At 28.0% G+C, this 17,151-nt stretch overlaps 1 protein-coding gene across 1 annotated transcript; it reads right to left on the bottom strand.

Moving 5' to 3' along the window:
• Window positions 1-3,024: 3,024 nt before the first annotated feature.
• On the bottom strand, window positions 3,025-4,828 carry LOC123199732 (alkane hydroxylase MAH1-like). The gene is made up of 2 exons (XM_044614784.1): window positions 4,282-4,828; window positions 3,025-4,092 (listed from the first exon to the last, which is right to left on the bottom strand). Exons 1-2 carry the CDS (start codon window positions 4,812-4,814, stop codon window positions 3,093-3,095), a joined length of 1,533 nt encoding a protein of 510 aa, XP_044470719.1. The 5' UTR covers window positions 4,815-4,828; the 3' UTR covers window positions 3,025-3,092.
• Between the last annotated feature and the right edge of the window lie 12,323 nt (window positions 4,829-17,151).

The raw sequence follows: 17,151 nt of genomic DNA, 5'->3' as shown, positions 1-17,151 counted from the left end.
AAATTTAAAAGATATAACAAAAAATCAAAATTTAAAAAACATATATAATTAAAGAGCCAACCTGCTAAAAGCTTGCAGTCAGCCTGTTAAGGGTTTGCCATGACATGGCCCGTTGTAGCATGGGTCATATTGTGGGCCTATACATTTTTGTGAGTTGGCCCAACATGATGGCCCGTGATTGTGTGGGCCTTAGGCCTAGTACGGCCTATAGGCACGATAGGTTGTGTTGAAGCCAACCCGACACAATATTATGCACAATTTTTAAAAAATTTATTAATTATTTTAAAATTTTATTATTTATTATCTATTATTATCACATCAGGAATCCAAATAATTTACATGAGTAATCTAATATGGAAAATTAAAAATAATATAATTTATTATTAATTTTATAGGAAAACCAAAATATGACGTGGAAATTCTAAATTTATTAATTATTTGTCATTATTCTTACGAGGAAAACTAAAAATTCATATGAGAAATCCAAAACAAAAAACAAAAAAATAAAAAATTTGAAAAAACTAATATATATATATATATATATATATATATATATATATATATATATATATATATATATATATAATATTAACAGGTCGACTCACCAAAAGCTTGCGAACCAATCCATTGAGGCCCTGCACGGATGGCCCATTGTAGCATAAGTCATGTCATGGGCTTATATAGTTTTGCAGGTCAACCTAACATAAAAGCCTGTGACTATATGAACCTTAGGCCTAACACAATCCGCAAGCATGGTGGGTTATGTCAAAGTCGACTAAGCCTGACCTGACATAGCCCACTGTTGTGGCTATTCTTACAAGATAAAAAATCTTTAAGAACAGTTATCACTGTTCAAATTTTTTTCTTTACTATTTTGGTCTCCATTATCCAACAAGATCTATTTGTGATTCACATTTATTCTATATTAATAAAGAATAACTTTAGCATGTATACAAAATGGAGGATGAATCCTTCTAACTTTTTTGGAACAGTTTGGTGAAACATCATTATTATATCCAAATTAATATTTATTATAAATGTAACAATTTTATATGAGAGGATCTGTCTCGAGTACTCTTCCTTTTTCTTCATAATTAGAGCACTAATACTTTGGTTAGATGTAGTAGCTATAACAACTCTTCTAGCTGAATTTGTATACATTTACTTGCTATATGTTTTATTATTTGAAAATAAATAATATTATATATTCATATTTTTTATATATAATTTGAGTATAAAAATGATATGTTATTATATGATTTAGTGTTATTTTATCTTTAATTCAAAATTATCCAATCATATGATGACACATTATTTGTATACTAAAAATATATAGACATAGTTTTATTGTTTAAAAACACTCTCGAATTTCATGAACTTGAGCTTTGAAATTGAAAATTTAAAGGGAAATATAAATAAAATCAAAGCGTTGCAAACAGTTTATATCAACATAATTATAAATGATCACTGGCTAGAGCGAGACTTGGTTCGCTAGCATCATCAAGTTCTACTTTAATTTCTATATGACATTACATTAATTTGTATTATGTATAAAAGCATGGAAATGAAAACGTGGAAACAAAGATACATTAAAACGGAAACACTGAAATATATTTTTTAAAAAATATAGGAGATAAAAATACAGAGAAACATATAAATATTAAAAATATTAGAATTATTTATAAATACCAAATTTTTATAAGAAAATACAATATTCTGTATTTTAAAAAATAAACACAACAATTAGACACTTTTTCCAATTCTTCCAGGAAGCATTTACAATCCAACACTAATATAATAAAATCTAAACCAGAAAACACTAATTTCTGAATAAATATTTTACTGGTCAGTCTCTTCTTTCTTTTTTCCCTCTGCATATTTCAAACTTCTCTCTAGGCTTTTCTCTTGTTCTTCTATCCTTCTTCTGATCTTCAAAATTCTGACAATAAGACGCATCACATGTTCCTTTAATAACTACTTGAGAAACTCTTTTTGCCAAAGACTGACTCATGTCTCTATAGTTTAATCGTCAAATTGAATATTGAAGACTAATATGAAGATTGAAGAAAAATATGAAGATTAAAGAATAAGGTACCAGATTCGCCTGAGACTTTGAGCCACCAGAAAGGAAGTTGAGACGCCAAAGACGGTGAGGAGTTGAGAAGCCACACCGGAGTCAGAGATAGAGAGGAGCCGAGACGTGCGATTGGGATGGAGAGATGTTAGGTTACTAGAAATTGAATGAAACTAGGAACAAGGAAGAAGCATATTGCTTTGGGATGTCTCCTATTCTTAGGGATATGCCAAGAAACACGTTTCGTATTTTTGCAAAATAACCGAAACAGACATAAAAAGTTTCATACCGGTTTTGGGCCATTTTGGAAACATGGAACCTCCCTGTACAATGCATTTTCGTGCATTCTTATATATATACATAGTAGTCGAATTGCGTATTATATTATATATAAAAAAACTTAACTTTTTGTATTTTGTATCGTGTATCATATCATATTTAAGATACATTTTTTTATTTACCCCCTAAAATTTTAAAATATCTTATATACACCCCTATTATGTCATCGTTTTCTCAAAAATATATTTTGATCTGTATCAGTAATATATATATATATATATATATATATATATATATATATAAATTTTTATTTATATCATATCATATTAAAGAAACATATGATACATCATAAGACATCATCTAATCTAAACGTCAAGTTAGCAAAATTATAAAACATTGTATATTTAATTTATATTATAAATTTCTAAAACATTATATGTGTTTTACATAACATTGAACAGGCATACATAAAATCAAAACATAAAAAAAACCCGATACATCAATAATCTATATGTTAAACCAACAAAACTTATCATAGTATAATACTAACATAAAGCAAAAAATAAAAACATATATATCCAGTTTTGAGTATTTAATTCGGTATCTAAATAATATATCATTACGTGATTAAGTAATTTTTAATTAAGGATAAATTGAATAAAATCTAACTATATAATAATACATCAACTGGATACCGAATTAAATACTTAAAACTGATTGCAGATAGCAATGCTCTAAATCAAGTAGAGTTCTTACTAATCTTAACCAACAACCCAAACTTCATGCGAAAAATAACACTCAAAGTAGGGGTTACTTGGTGGTGTTCCAGTACTTGAAAATTGTAGTTATGGATGAATGTTGCTGCAATGGCCTTCATTAAATTAAAAGCAATCTCCCTGCCGAGACAAATCCTTGGCCCAGCATTGAATGAGAAGAATTTATTTGGTGGCTCATGTTTAATCCTTCCATCCTCTGTGATCCATCTCTCTGGCTTGTATTCACGACAGTCGTCCCCCCAAACTGATGGCATTCTGGCAATTCCATACGCGAATATTAGAATGTTGATCTTATCATTAACACGATGCCCACCTGGTAAAGTTTCCGATTTAAGTGGGGTTCGGATTTGTATAGGCGCCGGAGGGAACAGCCTTAGGGCTTCACAAAGAGCCGCATGAAGATAGATCAACTTATTCAACTCCCCTAGTCGGAAAATTCTATTCTTCCAACCTCCCTTCTGTGGCAAATTTGTTCTTATTTCCGCCCTAATTTTCTTCTTAACAGAAGGGTTTTTCTCAAGCATCCAGAAGAACCAAGTGAGACCTGTACTACTTGTGTCAGCAGTTGCAAAAATCAGATTTAGCATGTTATCTCTCATAACTTCATCAGAAACTTTTGGGGAATTCTCTTCATTTCCTGTCAAATATAAGTTCAAAAAATTGAAATCCTCTTCATTTTCCAAGCTGGTTTTTGTTTTTCCTTCACTTAATTTCATTTTATTAATCAATATCTGCTCGGCACAAAACCGATCGACGGCCTCCCTTCCTTCACTCATTTTTCGTTCTTTCCCAAACCCTAACCATTTCGCCAACTTCCACAATCTCTCTGGTAGGAAAAATCGTAAATATATGGCCTCCCATGCATCGTCTAGGGCTTGAGGAACTGGATTTTTCGGTAATCCAACGCAAAGAGAATTAGGGTTACGCCCGGTGGCCATCGAGGAAGCAAAATCGAAGGCATATCTTGTAAAATTGTGAATTGAGTTGTGAAGTCAATTTATATTATTAAAGAAATGTTATGTAATCTAAAATAAAATCATAATCTTATAAAATAAGAAAAATAATATACAATAAATCATAATTATGTTAATCAGAACCAGATCAAATTAGAATTAAATCGAACGAGTTCAAAATATATTTTATTTAACATACCTTTGGAACAAGTCCTGCAAGTCTATCACTTGACATTGTTTAGAGGCATGCTCAAGAACTGGGATGAGTCCATTCTCCAAGATTCTCCCAATGGTTTTTTCAACGGTTTGCTGGCTCTGTTGGTGACTGACAAAGCTTCGAAAAGTATTTCGATGGAGCTTCCATTCGTCGAAATCAGTGTTGAACATACTATGATTTCCGAAGAATTCAAACCGTTTCCTCCACTCAACGCCCTTGTGATAGCTTGAAAAATTTTCCTTCATTACACAGTTCACAATTGCAGGATCACAGGTGACCAATATGTCCATTTGACCCAGCCAGGCCCCTTTAAGGAGAAATGTACCCTTGTTTTGTTCAAGAATTTGAGTGCTTTTCTCATGAATCTGGTTAATGTTGAGCAGAAATTCTGGTAAGATTCCGAGGAGCGGCAAGTTCCATAAGAACAACTTCTTTTTGGTGTAGTGATGGAGAAGAAGAACAAAGGAAATTGCTAAGATTGTGTATTGAAGGTAGGCTAATAACGGTGCCATCATGGTTTTGTGAAGAAATGTAGTAGAGATAATTGTAGTAAAATGAGAGAGCCGATGCAAACAAGTGCTTAAATAGAAAAACATTATCAAAGTTTCAAACAAACTTTCGGATAAAGATTAATTATGTACACATTTTTTTAGTACATAATTAAATAATAGAGTATATGATTAATTATTATTTTATCTTTAATTCAAAATCACTTAATTATATAATAATACATTATTTATGTACTCAAAAGTCAAAAGTGTATGAATATAGTTTTATTGTAATATTAATTTTAATAGAAATTAACTTATGGGTGAGATTTTAGGTTTTTGAAAGTTAACAGATAAAACTCTAAAATTAGATCAATCATCAAGTGGAAATAAGTCTTTTAGCCTAAAAAATATAATACAATCGAATTATATATCAGCTTTGAATATCTAATTAGATATTTAAATAATATGTTATCATGTGATTGAGTAATTTTAAATTAAATATAATATAATATTTATTTATATGATAATAAATATTTAATTAAATACTTAAAATTAAATACATATAATATTATTCATTTATGTCAATGATAATCTTTATAAAGAAAAACCAAATTCATAAAGATTAATATTTATTTTTCAAATTAATAAATAGTCTCTGAAAAAGATCTAACATATAAAAGTTCACCATGAAAAATATTATTTTTATGAAGCGGACATGGTTGGCATCATCTGCCGTAGATATTGACAGCCGGTTTTGTATGCTATCGGCCTCTTTATTCCCCCAACAACCTTAGCAGCAGTTTAATAAATGTAATTTATTGATCTGTGTGGCCTTTATCTGTTTTTTTGGGTACAGTATTTTAATGAAAAATATTATTAACCATATTTATAATTTTATATATAAATAATAATTTATTTTTATATAATTAAATAATATTAAATTAAAATAAAATAATATTTAATTATAAAATAATATATTATTATTTTTATATAAAATTAGACATATTATCTATATACATAATTTTATTTTTTTACATCATAACATATATTAATGACTTCAACTAAATCATTTTATTTTATTAGTAGAGATAAAAAATAATAAAATATCATAAATATAATTTCAATCATAATAGTATGTTTACAATTTGCTTCCATGTGAGTAGTACATTTACGAATCAATAAAATTTTGTGTATGTTTAAAAATAAAAAATACTTAATCATGTAATTTTACTTTTTACACATATGGTTAAAGAGCTTTAAAAGAGTAGAGTATAGATTGTACATCTTAGGATCCTTAATGATTTTACCTATCTCATAATGTTATTGGGAAATTTTCTACTACTAGATAGTAGTAGCAATAATTTTATAATTAAATTCTATTCATTCAGCTTTGAATATTTAAGTGAATATTTAAATAATATATATTAAATAATTTTAAATTAAGAATATAATAATACTCAATAATATAATGATACATTACTTAGATAATAATAGAGTGTTCAAAATTGGTGCTCATATATAATTTTAAAAATGATATAAAATTCATTTGATCGATGAAAAAAAAAAAGAGAGGTAAAGATTTTTCTTCCTTCATTTTCTTATGTTACTTAATATCGAAATAGTCCTAGACATCTTATGATTAAACTCTTATTGGCATTTATATTTATTTTTGAGTTGTTATAGCGTTTATTTTGAATAAAAATTTATTTTAATAGTGTGTTTGATTTAAATAATGTTTTATTATTAAAAATAAAAATTTATTTTAAAAATAAATTTTTTAAAAGATTAGTAAGTATAAATTATTATTATATTTGATAACAATTAATAAATATAAATAATTATTATATTTAATTAAAGATAATATAATAATATTAAAATATTATTTTATTTAAATATCTTTCAATAAAATTATTTTAGAATTTTTATATTAATTTAAAATAAAGTTATTTTTCTTATAAAAATAATATATAATAATATAATTATAATAAAATCAAAATTATCTTTATATTTATTATATTTACTATTTAATAGGATTAAAATTTTAGTTTAGTTATTTATTATATTTACTATTTCATAGGACTAAGATTTCAATTTAGTTATTTATTATTTTTCCTATTTGATAAGACTATGATTCCTCGTAAAAATATAATTCCTCCTTCAAAATATATTGTAATACTATAAAATATACAATATTTTGTCAATAATATTAATTCAATTTATAATCCAATTTATAATTCTTCAAATCTTAGTTTAAGTTTATAATAACCTAATTGAGCTTGAACTTTCAGCTCGAATATACCCTAATGGAAATTCAAAGTATAAACACCTACCATAGAAAATTAAGATCTTTATTTGATCTAAACTTTACCACATGTTCATTCAACTCAAATGTTTCTTCAGTTTCATTCAATTAAAAGGAAAAAAATCAAATTTTTGATCTTTCAACTCCAAAACCTTGTCAAGTTATCTTCCCACTTAAAAGCTAAAGGCTAATCTTATTAGATGAAAACTAAATTCATAAGTAATATTATATGTATAAATAAATTATATAAATTTATTTAGATAAATTGATATAATAGTTTTTTATTAAGTGATTTTAAAGGAAGAGAAAAAGTATCAAATAATATTATTTAATCATAAATTATTATATTAATTTGTACAAATAAATTTGTTTAATTTATTTGTACATATAATTTTAAGCTCAATCAGTTTGATTATTTATAAAGAACAAGTTACTAAGTTAGATCTCCCCGATGAGCCATTACAGGGCCAGATTTTCTCAGAGTGGTGTCACTGTTCACGAGGCAATCAATTTGCATGTCACTTAAATATTTGATATTGAAAGAGGGCAAGAACTATGGCATGTCACATGAAGAATTGATGAGGAGCAACTGATACCTCAGATGAGATTAAATAAGATGTTCATAATTCATTGTATCAGAATTCATTGTTTCAATATTTTCACCATATTAGGAAAAATAAGCTACTTAGATGTCCTTCTCCGATACAAACATCGTTCATTAGAATAGTTACCTTTTGATAATATTTAAAATTATGTATATCTAATTTTGAATATCAAATTAGATTTTTCACTGATATATTATTATATAAAATTTAAATTAAAGATAAATAAATACTCAATTATATAATATTATATTATTTTAATACTCAATTATGTACTTAAAATTAGTTACCTATATAGGATTCACTCAATTTCATAATCATGCATTTCTATTATACAAAAGCTTAAATTTGTAAACTCATACTGCTAAGCTTAAAGTAAAAGAGTATTATTTTATATACCCAATTTTGAGAACTCAAATAGATATCTAATAATGTATCATTTAAATAATTGATTATTACTTTATTTTTAATTTAAACTTATTTAATCATATAATAATATATTATTTAAATATCTAATTGAATATTTAAAATTAGATACAGACTTATTAAAGGTAAAAATGCAAAGGTAGTAATATGTATTTATACAGTGCTGTATAATAGTTGATGAAGCCAATTTTGTACATATTATATTAAGATACAAATTGTTGTGATATAACAATGGATATAAATAAGATTACAAACGTTAATATGTCATAAGGAGATTTGAATAGATTTGAATTATAAATAAAATAAAAGTTTCTCCTGCAAAAGACACAGACTGAGATTAAACCACTCAATCTATACTTATCCCATTATCATCTAAAAATTTTTAAAATATTCACTAGATGTCGAGTTAACTCTTATCAAGGAAAGACTTTAGATCTTGAAACATTGTTACCTGCAGCCTTTATAAGAGTTACCATTTGGAAAAAAATTCTGAACAGGCAGCATTTAACAATTAATTCTATGCAGGATGAAGTTGTACGACTGGGACACAACGTTAAATCGTTTTACGAGCTTCTAACCAACACTGAATTAATTTCATAAATATCTCGATGGGTAATATTATATATATTTTTTAATTTATATTTTAAATATTTAAATAATATATTATTACATATTTAAATATTATTTTATTTTAATTTTAATTTATCTAATTATATAATAATAATATATTATTTACATATTTAAATTATATATTAAAAATCTATACCTATAATTTTATTAATAACTAAATTAATGAACCACTACGTTATTGAATCTAACATGAAATACTATGGCTTATAGACCTACGCAGCGGCTGGACCTAGCCTTGGCTTATATCAAAAACCCCAATTCATTTAAAACGTAACTAAAAAAATCTAATAAACTATAATTTTTTTAATAACTAAATTAATGAACCACTACGTTATTGAATCTAGCATGAAATTACCATGACTTATAGACCCGGCTGGACCTAGCCTTGGCTTATTTCAAAAACCCCTATTCATTTAAAACGTGACTAAAAAAAGTCTAATAAACTATAATTTTAATAATAACTAAATTAATGAACCACTACGTTATTGAATCAAGCATGAAATACTATGACTTATAGACCCGGCTGGACCTAGCCTTGGCTTATTTCAAAAACCCCAATTCATTTAAAACGTAACTAAAAAAGTCTAATAAACTTTCAAATACGCTAGCTGGCGTAAAAAGTAGTACCCTAATTCATATTTCATTAAAAATTATTAATAAAAATCTAACTAAAAAAAATAACATTTCAGTAATGATCTTCATTTAAACCATTTCAACTTCATACCCATGCATGATCATCATTGTCTACGCTACAAGATCGAAGTCATAATGGAGGTTCTCTGAAACATCATGTAGCCACTTGAGGGTCAACCTCAATACACCCCTAGAGATGGAGCCACCAACCTCATGAGTTGGTTATTGAAGGCCAAATTCAATTTGAATCTAGAATAGTCTCAATACGCCTCTAAAGATCTGATTTCATGTCATCACTCAAGGCATGATGACACGTGTGAGATACATCAAGCCTCGCGGCACCATTAAATAGAGGTTAGATCAGTTTTCTCTAAGATGATATACATAAGCATATTCTTGAAGACCAACTCATCTTCTCTTCATTTATCACGTACTACAATTCGATATGTTCTAGTTTTCCATTTTTAGATTAACCATTGTATATTGAACTTGATTTTGCCCTAAGAGAGATGAATTTTAATTAAGATATAGACATTTTAGTAAAAGACCACTTAAAAATGATTACGAGATAATTGTTTTATTTATATTTTAATAAATTTTATTTTAAACTTGTAAATGTTTTGTAAATTATGAATTTTTGTGTTCACATATTGTTTTGATGTGCTCATATTTTATTTATATAGTTGATTTTTTGTATCAATATCTAAATGTCAATATGCTATGCTTTTCCATGTGCCCTAAAATGAATTTTAATTACGACATTGACATTTTAGTGAAGGACCACATAAAAATGATTATATGGTCATTGTCTCATTTATGCCTAATAAATTTTATTCTGAGTTTGTAAGTGTTCAGCAAATTATGAATTTTTATGTTCACATTTTGTTTTTTTTTAAATATATAATGAATATGCTCTAAATATATTCTAAATATTTTATAAAATTTTCCTTTTATTAGTTTTCCAACTGTATATGATTTACTTTCGTGTACTATGACTCATTCAATCATATATCAATATACAAAATACACAAATTTTATGTTATTTAATTCTCGGTAATGCTAGCTCAGTTTTTGAAGAAGGTTATGGGTTTCTTTTCTTTGGGTATCTCATTTATGGCGCCGTTCTCACTGCTTCCCTTAGTTTCCAACAACCGTTCTCCCTTTTTCCAACATTATTGGTGTTTTCTCGAGTTGTTTGGTTGTTTAGGGTGTTCCCTTCATTCTAGACATCCAAAGGTGCATTAGTGACTACTTCTCACCTTTTGACGGTGCAACACTCTTTTTCACCATGAAGCACTCCTTTTCGGAGACAAAATATACCTAACAAATCTCCAGTTTTAAGGTTTTTTCCTACCACAGATGAGACCTCTCAAATATTTGTTGATCTATCTCTCCGGCGATTTCATTTCCTAACCTAGGATCTCTGACAACTCAACTTTAAAACAAGTTTTCCAGTTTTTGATAACCTGTGAGTTTGATCTTTGGGTGTTGTTTGGTTGTTTGGTTAAACTGATCCTTGGTTGGAGTTTATATCATGGGTTATTATTTAACTAGGCTGGGTGAATTGGTGTGTTAAGTTTGTTGGTTTATATAAAGTGTGCTTACATTTTTTTTTCTTTGGCTTAATGGAGAAATAAAATATCTCCCCCCTTATTAGTACCATTCTTAATGGTATGAACTATGTTATTTGGGTTCAAGAGATGTTTGTTTTCTCAAGAAGCAAAAATTATGACACTATGTTACTGGCAATATACCCCAACCAATTAAAAGATAAGATATGAATGCTTTGAGTTTATCAAATTACCATGATACTAAATGATGAGTTTGAATCATTTCAGTCCTCTCTGTTTCATACGGATACCTTTCTCAACCTTGACACAATAGTTACAAAGTTATGTGCTGAAGAGACTTGACTTGCCATTCTAAAGTCTCATCAATCTATTATGTCCACTAAAACTACATTGGCTACTCTTGCTTCTTTATCATACCGTAAAATGACATGTTGGTACTGTCACAAACCAAGACACATTATCTCTAAATGTCCAATGTCTAAGTAAGGCATTGGACAGAATAATCAAACCAAGTCTAAGTCTAGTAAGGTTTCTACTTCCAACACCACTGTTGCTACCATTGAGGGTTCATCTTCTAACCATTTTTTCGCCATAAACAAGCTTTTTAGTTAGGTAAACCTCGACACTCTAAAACAAGCCTTAGCTCAATCTATCAAGGATACCTTCACTTCCTCTATCTTATTTGTCACTCCAAGTACATCTTTCTCTTGGTATTTTGACTTTGTGTGTTGTAACCATGTGATTGCTAATTCTCTCCTTTTAAAATTAGCAAATTTTGTGTCTAATTCTCTTGTTATTCGTACTGTTATATGATTGCTAATTCTCGCCTTTTAAAATTAGCAAATTTTGTGTCTAATTCTCTTGTTATTCGTATTGTTAATAACTCTAGTTTATCTGTTAATCATATTGGTGATATCTCACTTCTAATTTACCATTAACTAATGCATTTCTTATCCCTAAATTCTAACTAAATCTTATTTTTGTTGGACAACTATATGATCTAGGCCTTGACATACACTTTTCTTGTCATGGTTGTTCTATGCAAAATTTGCAAACAGGACAGATCTTTAGGACTGGGTGTAAAGTTGGTCACCTGCTTGAACTAACATCTTTTCAATTACCCTATCAAATTATAGCCAATGTGTCAAAATATGTTGTTATTGTGTCTTACTTCTTATGGCATTTTTGTCTTGCTCATGTTTCTCTTTCTCAATTAAAATTTTTATGTTCTAATAACATTTTAGGAAACGTTAAAAATAATTATTTTGATTATGCTTCTTATGAACTTGGTAAGCATCATGTTTTACCCTTCATTAATAACAATTCTACTTCTTCTACTATTTTTACCCTTACGCATTTTGATATTTGAGGACCTTCTCCCATAACTACTGTAAAGAGTGCTAGCTACTCTATGATTTTTGTTGATGATTTGTTTTAATTTACTTGGATATATTTTATAAAAAATCCTTTTCAACTACCTGAAATCTATGCAAATTTTGTTGCTCTTATCAAAACTCAATTTTTTGTGTCGTTAAAACTCTTCGAATAGATAATGCAATGGAATATAAAGATGTCAAACTTTTTACTCTACTTTCCCGCTATGACACTATTATTCATAGGTCTTATCCTAGTACTTCGTAGCAAAATGGTCATGTAAAACGCAAACACAGACACATTTTTTATATTATTCGTACTCTCTTAATCTCTACGTCATGTCCTAATCGGTTTTGGGGACAAGCAACTCTCACTATTGTCTAAAAATTTACCATCTTCCCACTTCACACTATAACAAATTTCATACAAAGTGATGAAAATTTGTGTCCTAGAAAGCAAAAAATTTGTCCCTAAAAATCATTCATAACAAAATATCAAATTGTCAAAAAAGATGCATTATCAAAAAGTAATATCCATGAAAAAGAAATCGTCCTTAATAATTAGTTATTGAGAACAAAATCGTGTTTCATTATATTAGGATACACATTTTGGGATGAAATTTTTTATCCATAAACAAATTAAATTTCATCCCAAATAACACTATTTTGTCCCAAAAAGAACATAATTAGGTGAATTGGAATTCATTTCATATCAAAAGAACGGAAAATATTTGATATTTTTGTTAAGTGTGTTATAAGTTTGATATTGAAGAGAAACAAGAAGATGAATAAAAAAAAAATAACGAGTGACCTACAAGCATACCTGCCCCCTACAAAAATTCATTACCCACAGGTGTGAATCTAAATATCTAAAATTTGTACCCATTTTAATACAGATAACCTGTTTATTTTGTCACCTTTAAATTGGAGACAATTTTTTGTCTGTTGATTATGTAATAAATTGAGAACTTTTTTTTTTTCCTTGATTAAATGATAAATTAGAGATAATCTTTTATATCGTTGATTATGTGGTAAATTAGGTATACAAATATTTGCTCTTGTTTATGTGATAAATTTAAGACAAGAATTTCAATCATAAATAATGATCAAATAAAAGAAAATAATAATGAAAATAAAATTATAGTTTCCTATTAAAAAATAATGAAGAATGAGTACACTTACATTATCCACTGCAAACTTTAAATCCTCGAGCTTCATGTCCTTCCACTTAGTCGGCACACGTATACATTTAAGTGAAGGGAAAGCCCCACTCCAAACCAAATTACAAAAATCAACATCTCAAACTCATAAGCTATGTAGGATAATCTTAACTAAATATGCAGCTTATTTGTTCACTTATTCTTTCCATACCCTCCTCAGACAAGTATCATCTTCTACCCCATCAAACTTAATTTATTTGCTATTACAAATGTTACCGGATGGCTGCCTACTTGGTGAAGCACTGCAATTCCCCATGATTAATTTTCTAGTTTCAAAAGAGTTCACATAATAATGCAAATACCATTTTACGAAAAAAATGCCAAATCTCGACCCTTAACATTATCTTTAGAAATTTCATGCATCCCCAACCCCCACCAGTACATACAAGTTATATTAGGGATACTCTGAAATTTACAACAAAGGGACATGATGTAGCAAAGGGACATACATGCATAAGCTATTAGTGACAACTTCTATGAACTGAAAAAGGACTATGTTTCAAACCTTTTAAAGAGATTATATTGGAAGATAAAACGAGCAAATCAATGATGAATATCACAGAAGATGGGAATTTCCATATTTGCAAAAAGCAGACTCTAACTTGGATATTAGAAAGTAAAAAGACTGCAGAAGACATGAACAGAGGAGCCATTAAATATACTGACTACAAATGAGCTATTATTCATACCTTAATTCTATTTAGAAAACATACCATCATTGCAACAAGAAAAATCTTGGAGCAACTGGAAATAAGGATTGCAAGAAGGTCTTTGAACCAGTGAATTATTGGAAAACAATTGCTAAGTTATAATGATACTAATGACTATACACATCAAGAATGCTACCAATGATGCAGGAACAGGTTCCTATTGCTGACCTGAGAAGTATCCAAATGCAAAGATACAGATAAAAAATTATCCAAATTTTTACCTGGAAACTCCAGCTGACATGTTTAGGCAAAATCTTGATGCAAGAAGAAAAGCACAAAGAAACATTATGTTTCCAAACACAACATCCTAACATCTACAAGTGATGACAATAATAAACTCATTCACTAACTATTTTTTAAAATCAAACACAGATAATGTTAAAATTTTATTTTGTACAACAGCATGTGTCTCTACGTTTTGGCATAGCCAAACTAAAGAATTAAAATTCATGGACGAGGACAGATCTTCACTGCTTCGTCTCAAAAGCAGACTTCTGTCTTAGTTATCAAAACTTTTAGATGAATGCCCTGATGCCTCACTGTGAACATTGCCACAAGAACCACTTCCAATACAATTATCTCTTAACATTTCAAAGTCATTTAACATTTCATGGATCCTATCATCCTCTTAATCATCATTAGATGTTTCATGGTAATCCTCTTCAATATCACAACTATTAGAATGAAAACTATATCCTATATCAAAATTAAAGCGCTCGCCATGATAAATCTATCTAATGTAATTGGTATCTATCCCTCAAATAAGTAGATGATCGTAAACAACATTTTGTCTTTGGATGTACAAATTCAAGCAATCTATGCATGGACATCTAATATCACATTCCCTACCTAAATTATTTTCCACAAATTTCATAAAAGATCTTACTCCTTTCCACGTATCTTCTAGACCATTCTTTTTCCTTTTAACTAACTTTTATCCATGATTAATACCTATTAAGTGACAAAGATAAAACCACACCGTGCTAAGTTAGCAAACAACAAATGAAGAAAAAAACTAGAGGGATGAGGAAAGAGGACATAGAGACAAAGAAATGAATAAAAAATGAGATTGCTACTCTGCTCAGTTTGATTTTCTCTTACTTCTTTCCCTTTTTACACTAATTCATCTTGTATATGTATATGGTGCTCATCTAAGAAAATTTTCTTCTATTTTGCTATCATTCCATGAACAATTCTAAACACTGAAGCAAAAAGCAGTCCAAAACTGGAAAGTGTAAGGTTATACATATATAATCACGGTTTTGTTGCTATATAAATTATCAATTGCTCATTAAATGTTTTATTCATGTTTTGTATCACATTGTAGAATCAAAGTTCAAAACTAAGCAAACAGTTAAGTCTTTTCCCCTTACAAGCTACCAGGATCACACCACAAAATCCAAACAGTTAGTATGCTTCCTTCACCTCTCAGAATGCAGATTAATCGTATTTTCAATTAACCTAATTAAAATCTAATTTAATTTCTACTTTCGCAGTTACTATAACTTGAAAAAAAAAAAAATACGCTTTCATCCAAACAGTACCAACAGGTCCAACAAACAATAGGAGGAATTAATTATGTATAGCAGATTGGAGAGAAATCTTTTCTTGCATGTCTACGCACTCACGCACGATCATAATAATTCACAATTAAAGCTTACTTTCATCAACAATTAATAATCTTCTTTAAATTGAGTAACTCAAACAACATTTTGGAAGATCCATAATCAAGAACTTCAACTATTAATGGACAGATATATATAAAACAAAACATAAAATGTTGAAACAAAATATCGAAGACGCGACACTTACACTGAAGGAGTGCAGACAGGGAGAGCAAATGAAGAGAGAGCAGAACCTAAGCAAAGCAAGCTGTAGAGAAAAGAATGAGTAGAAGATGCAAAGCATTCCAATGAAAGATGAGAGAGATTATCTTAAAGATAGATTAGTTAAGATTATTGTGTACAAATATTATTATATTTGATAAAATTTGATAAGTATAAATAATTATTGTGTTTAGTTAAACATAATAAAAGAATACTAATAAATTATTTTACTTAAATATCTTGAATATAATTATTTTTAAATATTTTTTATATTAATTAAAAATAAAATTATTTTTGTCTCAAAAAATTAATAAATAAAATCAAAATTACCTTAATAATTTTTTAATATCTAAGGTGAAAGTGATAATCAGATTACTATCTATATTACCTACCACATCAACTTTAGTAATAGAAAATTATCGTAATTTTTTGTTATTAACAAACCAAATAAGGTAATGTAAGTAATAAAAGATAGATTATCAAGATAATCTTTAAATCCTTAGACCCAAACAGCCCCTTAGTGTTTCCTAAGAGTTATTTTATTTTACAAGTTCCATAATTCAGAAAAATAATTAATGTCTACTAAATAATGACTGGCTTTATCTTTAAAAAGAATTCATTATTATTTTAAAACAAAATTAAAAATGTTTCTTAAATATATCTTAAATTTTTTTGGACAAAATTAAAATTTGATCCTCCAAAATTATCATTTTAAATGAAAATAAAATTTTCCTTAAAATTATCATTTTGTGATTATATCATCTGGGATAAAATTAAAAATATCTTTAAAAGCAACTATTTTAGGAAAAAATTAAAATTTCTTCCAAAGTAACGTTCTACTCCCTAAGATTATTATTATGAGACTCTAAAAATGAATCATAAGTTTTAGGTTTCATCCCTAAAAGTATGATTCTAAGACGAAAGTCAAACTTTGTCTCTAAAAACAAATCTTAAGTCTTAGGGCAGAAATTGAAATTTGTCCTCTAAAATAATTATTTTGGCACAAAATTAAAATTTCTTCCATAAAGTAACATTTTGGGATGAAATTATAATTTTATCCCTAAAATT

Source organism: Mangifera indica, chromosome 16 (genome assembly GCF_011075055.1).
Source record: "Mangifera indica cultivar Alphonso chromosome 16, CATAS_Mindica_2.1, whole genome shotgun sequence".
Taxonomy (NCBI): domain Eukaryota; kingdom Viridiplantae; phylum Streptophyta; class Magnoliopsida; order Sapindales; family Anacardiaceae; genus Mangifera; species Mangifera indica.
The sequence above is the reverse complement of the archived record's forward strand: the minus strand, read 5'-3'. Positions and strand labels throughout refer to the sequence as shown.

Bases quoted from the DNA above. Each gene is read 5' to 3' on its own strand.
- LOC123199732 (XM_044614784.1), bottom strand. From the start codon at position 4,814: ATGATGGCACCGTTATTAGCCTACCTTCAATACACAATCTTAGCAATT. The intron at 4,093-4,281 runs GTATGTTAAATA...CAATTTTACAAG, and splicing joins TTGCAGGACTTGTTCCAAAG to ATATGCCTTCGATTTTGCTT.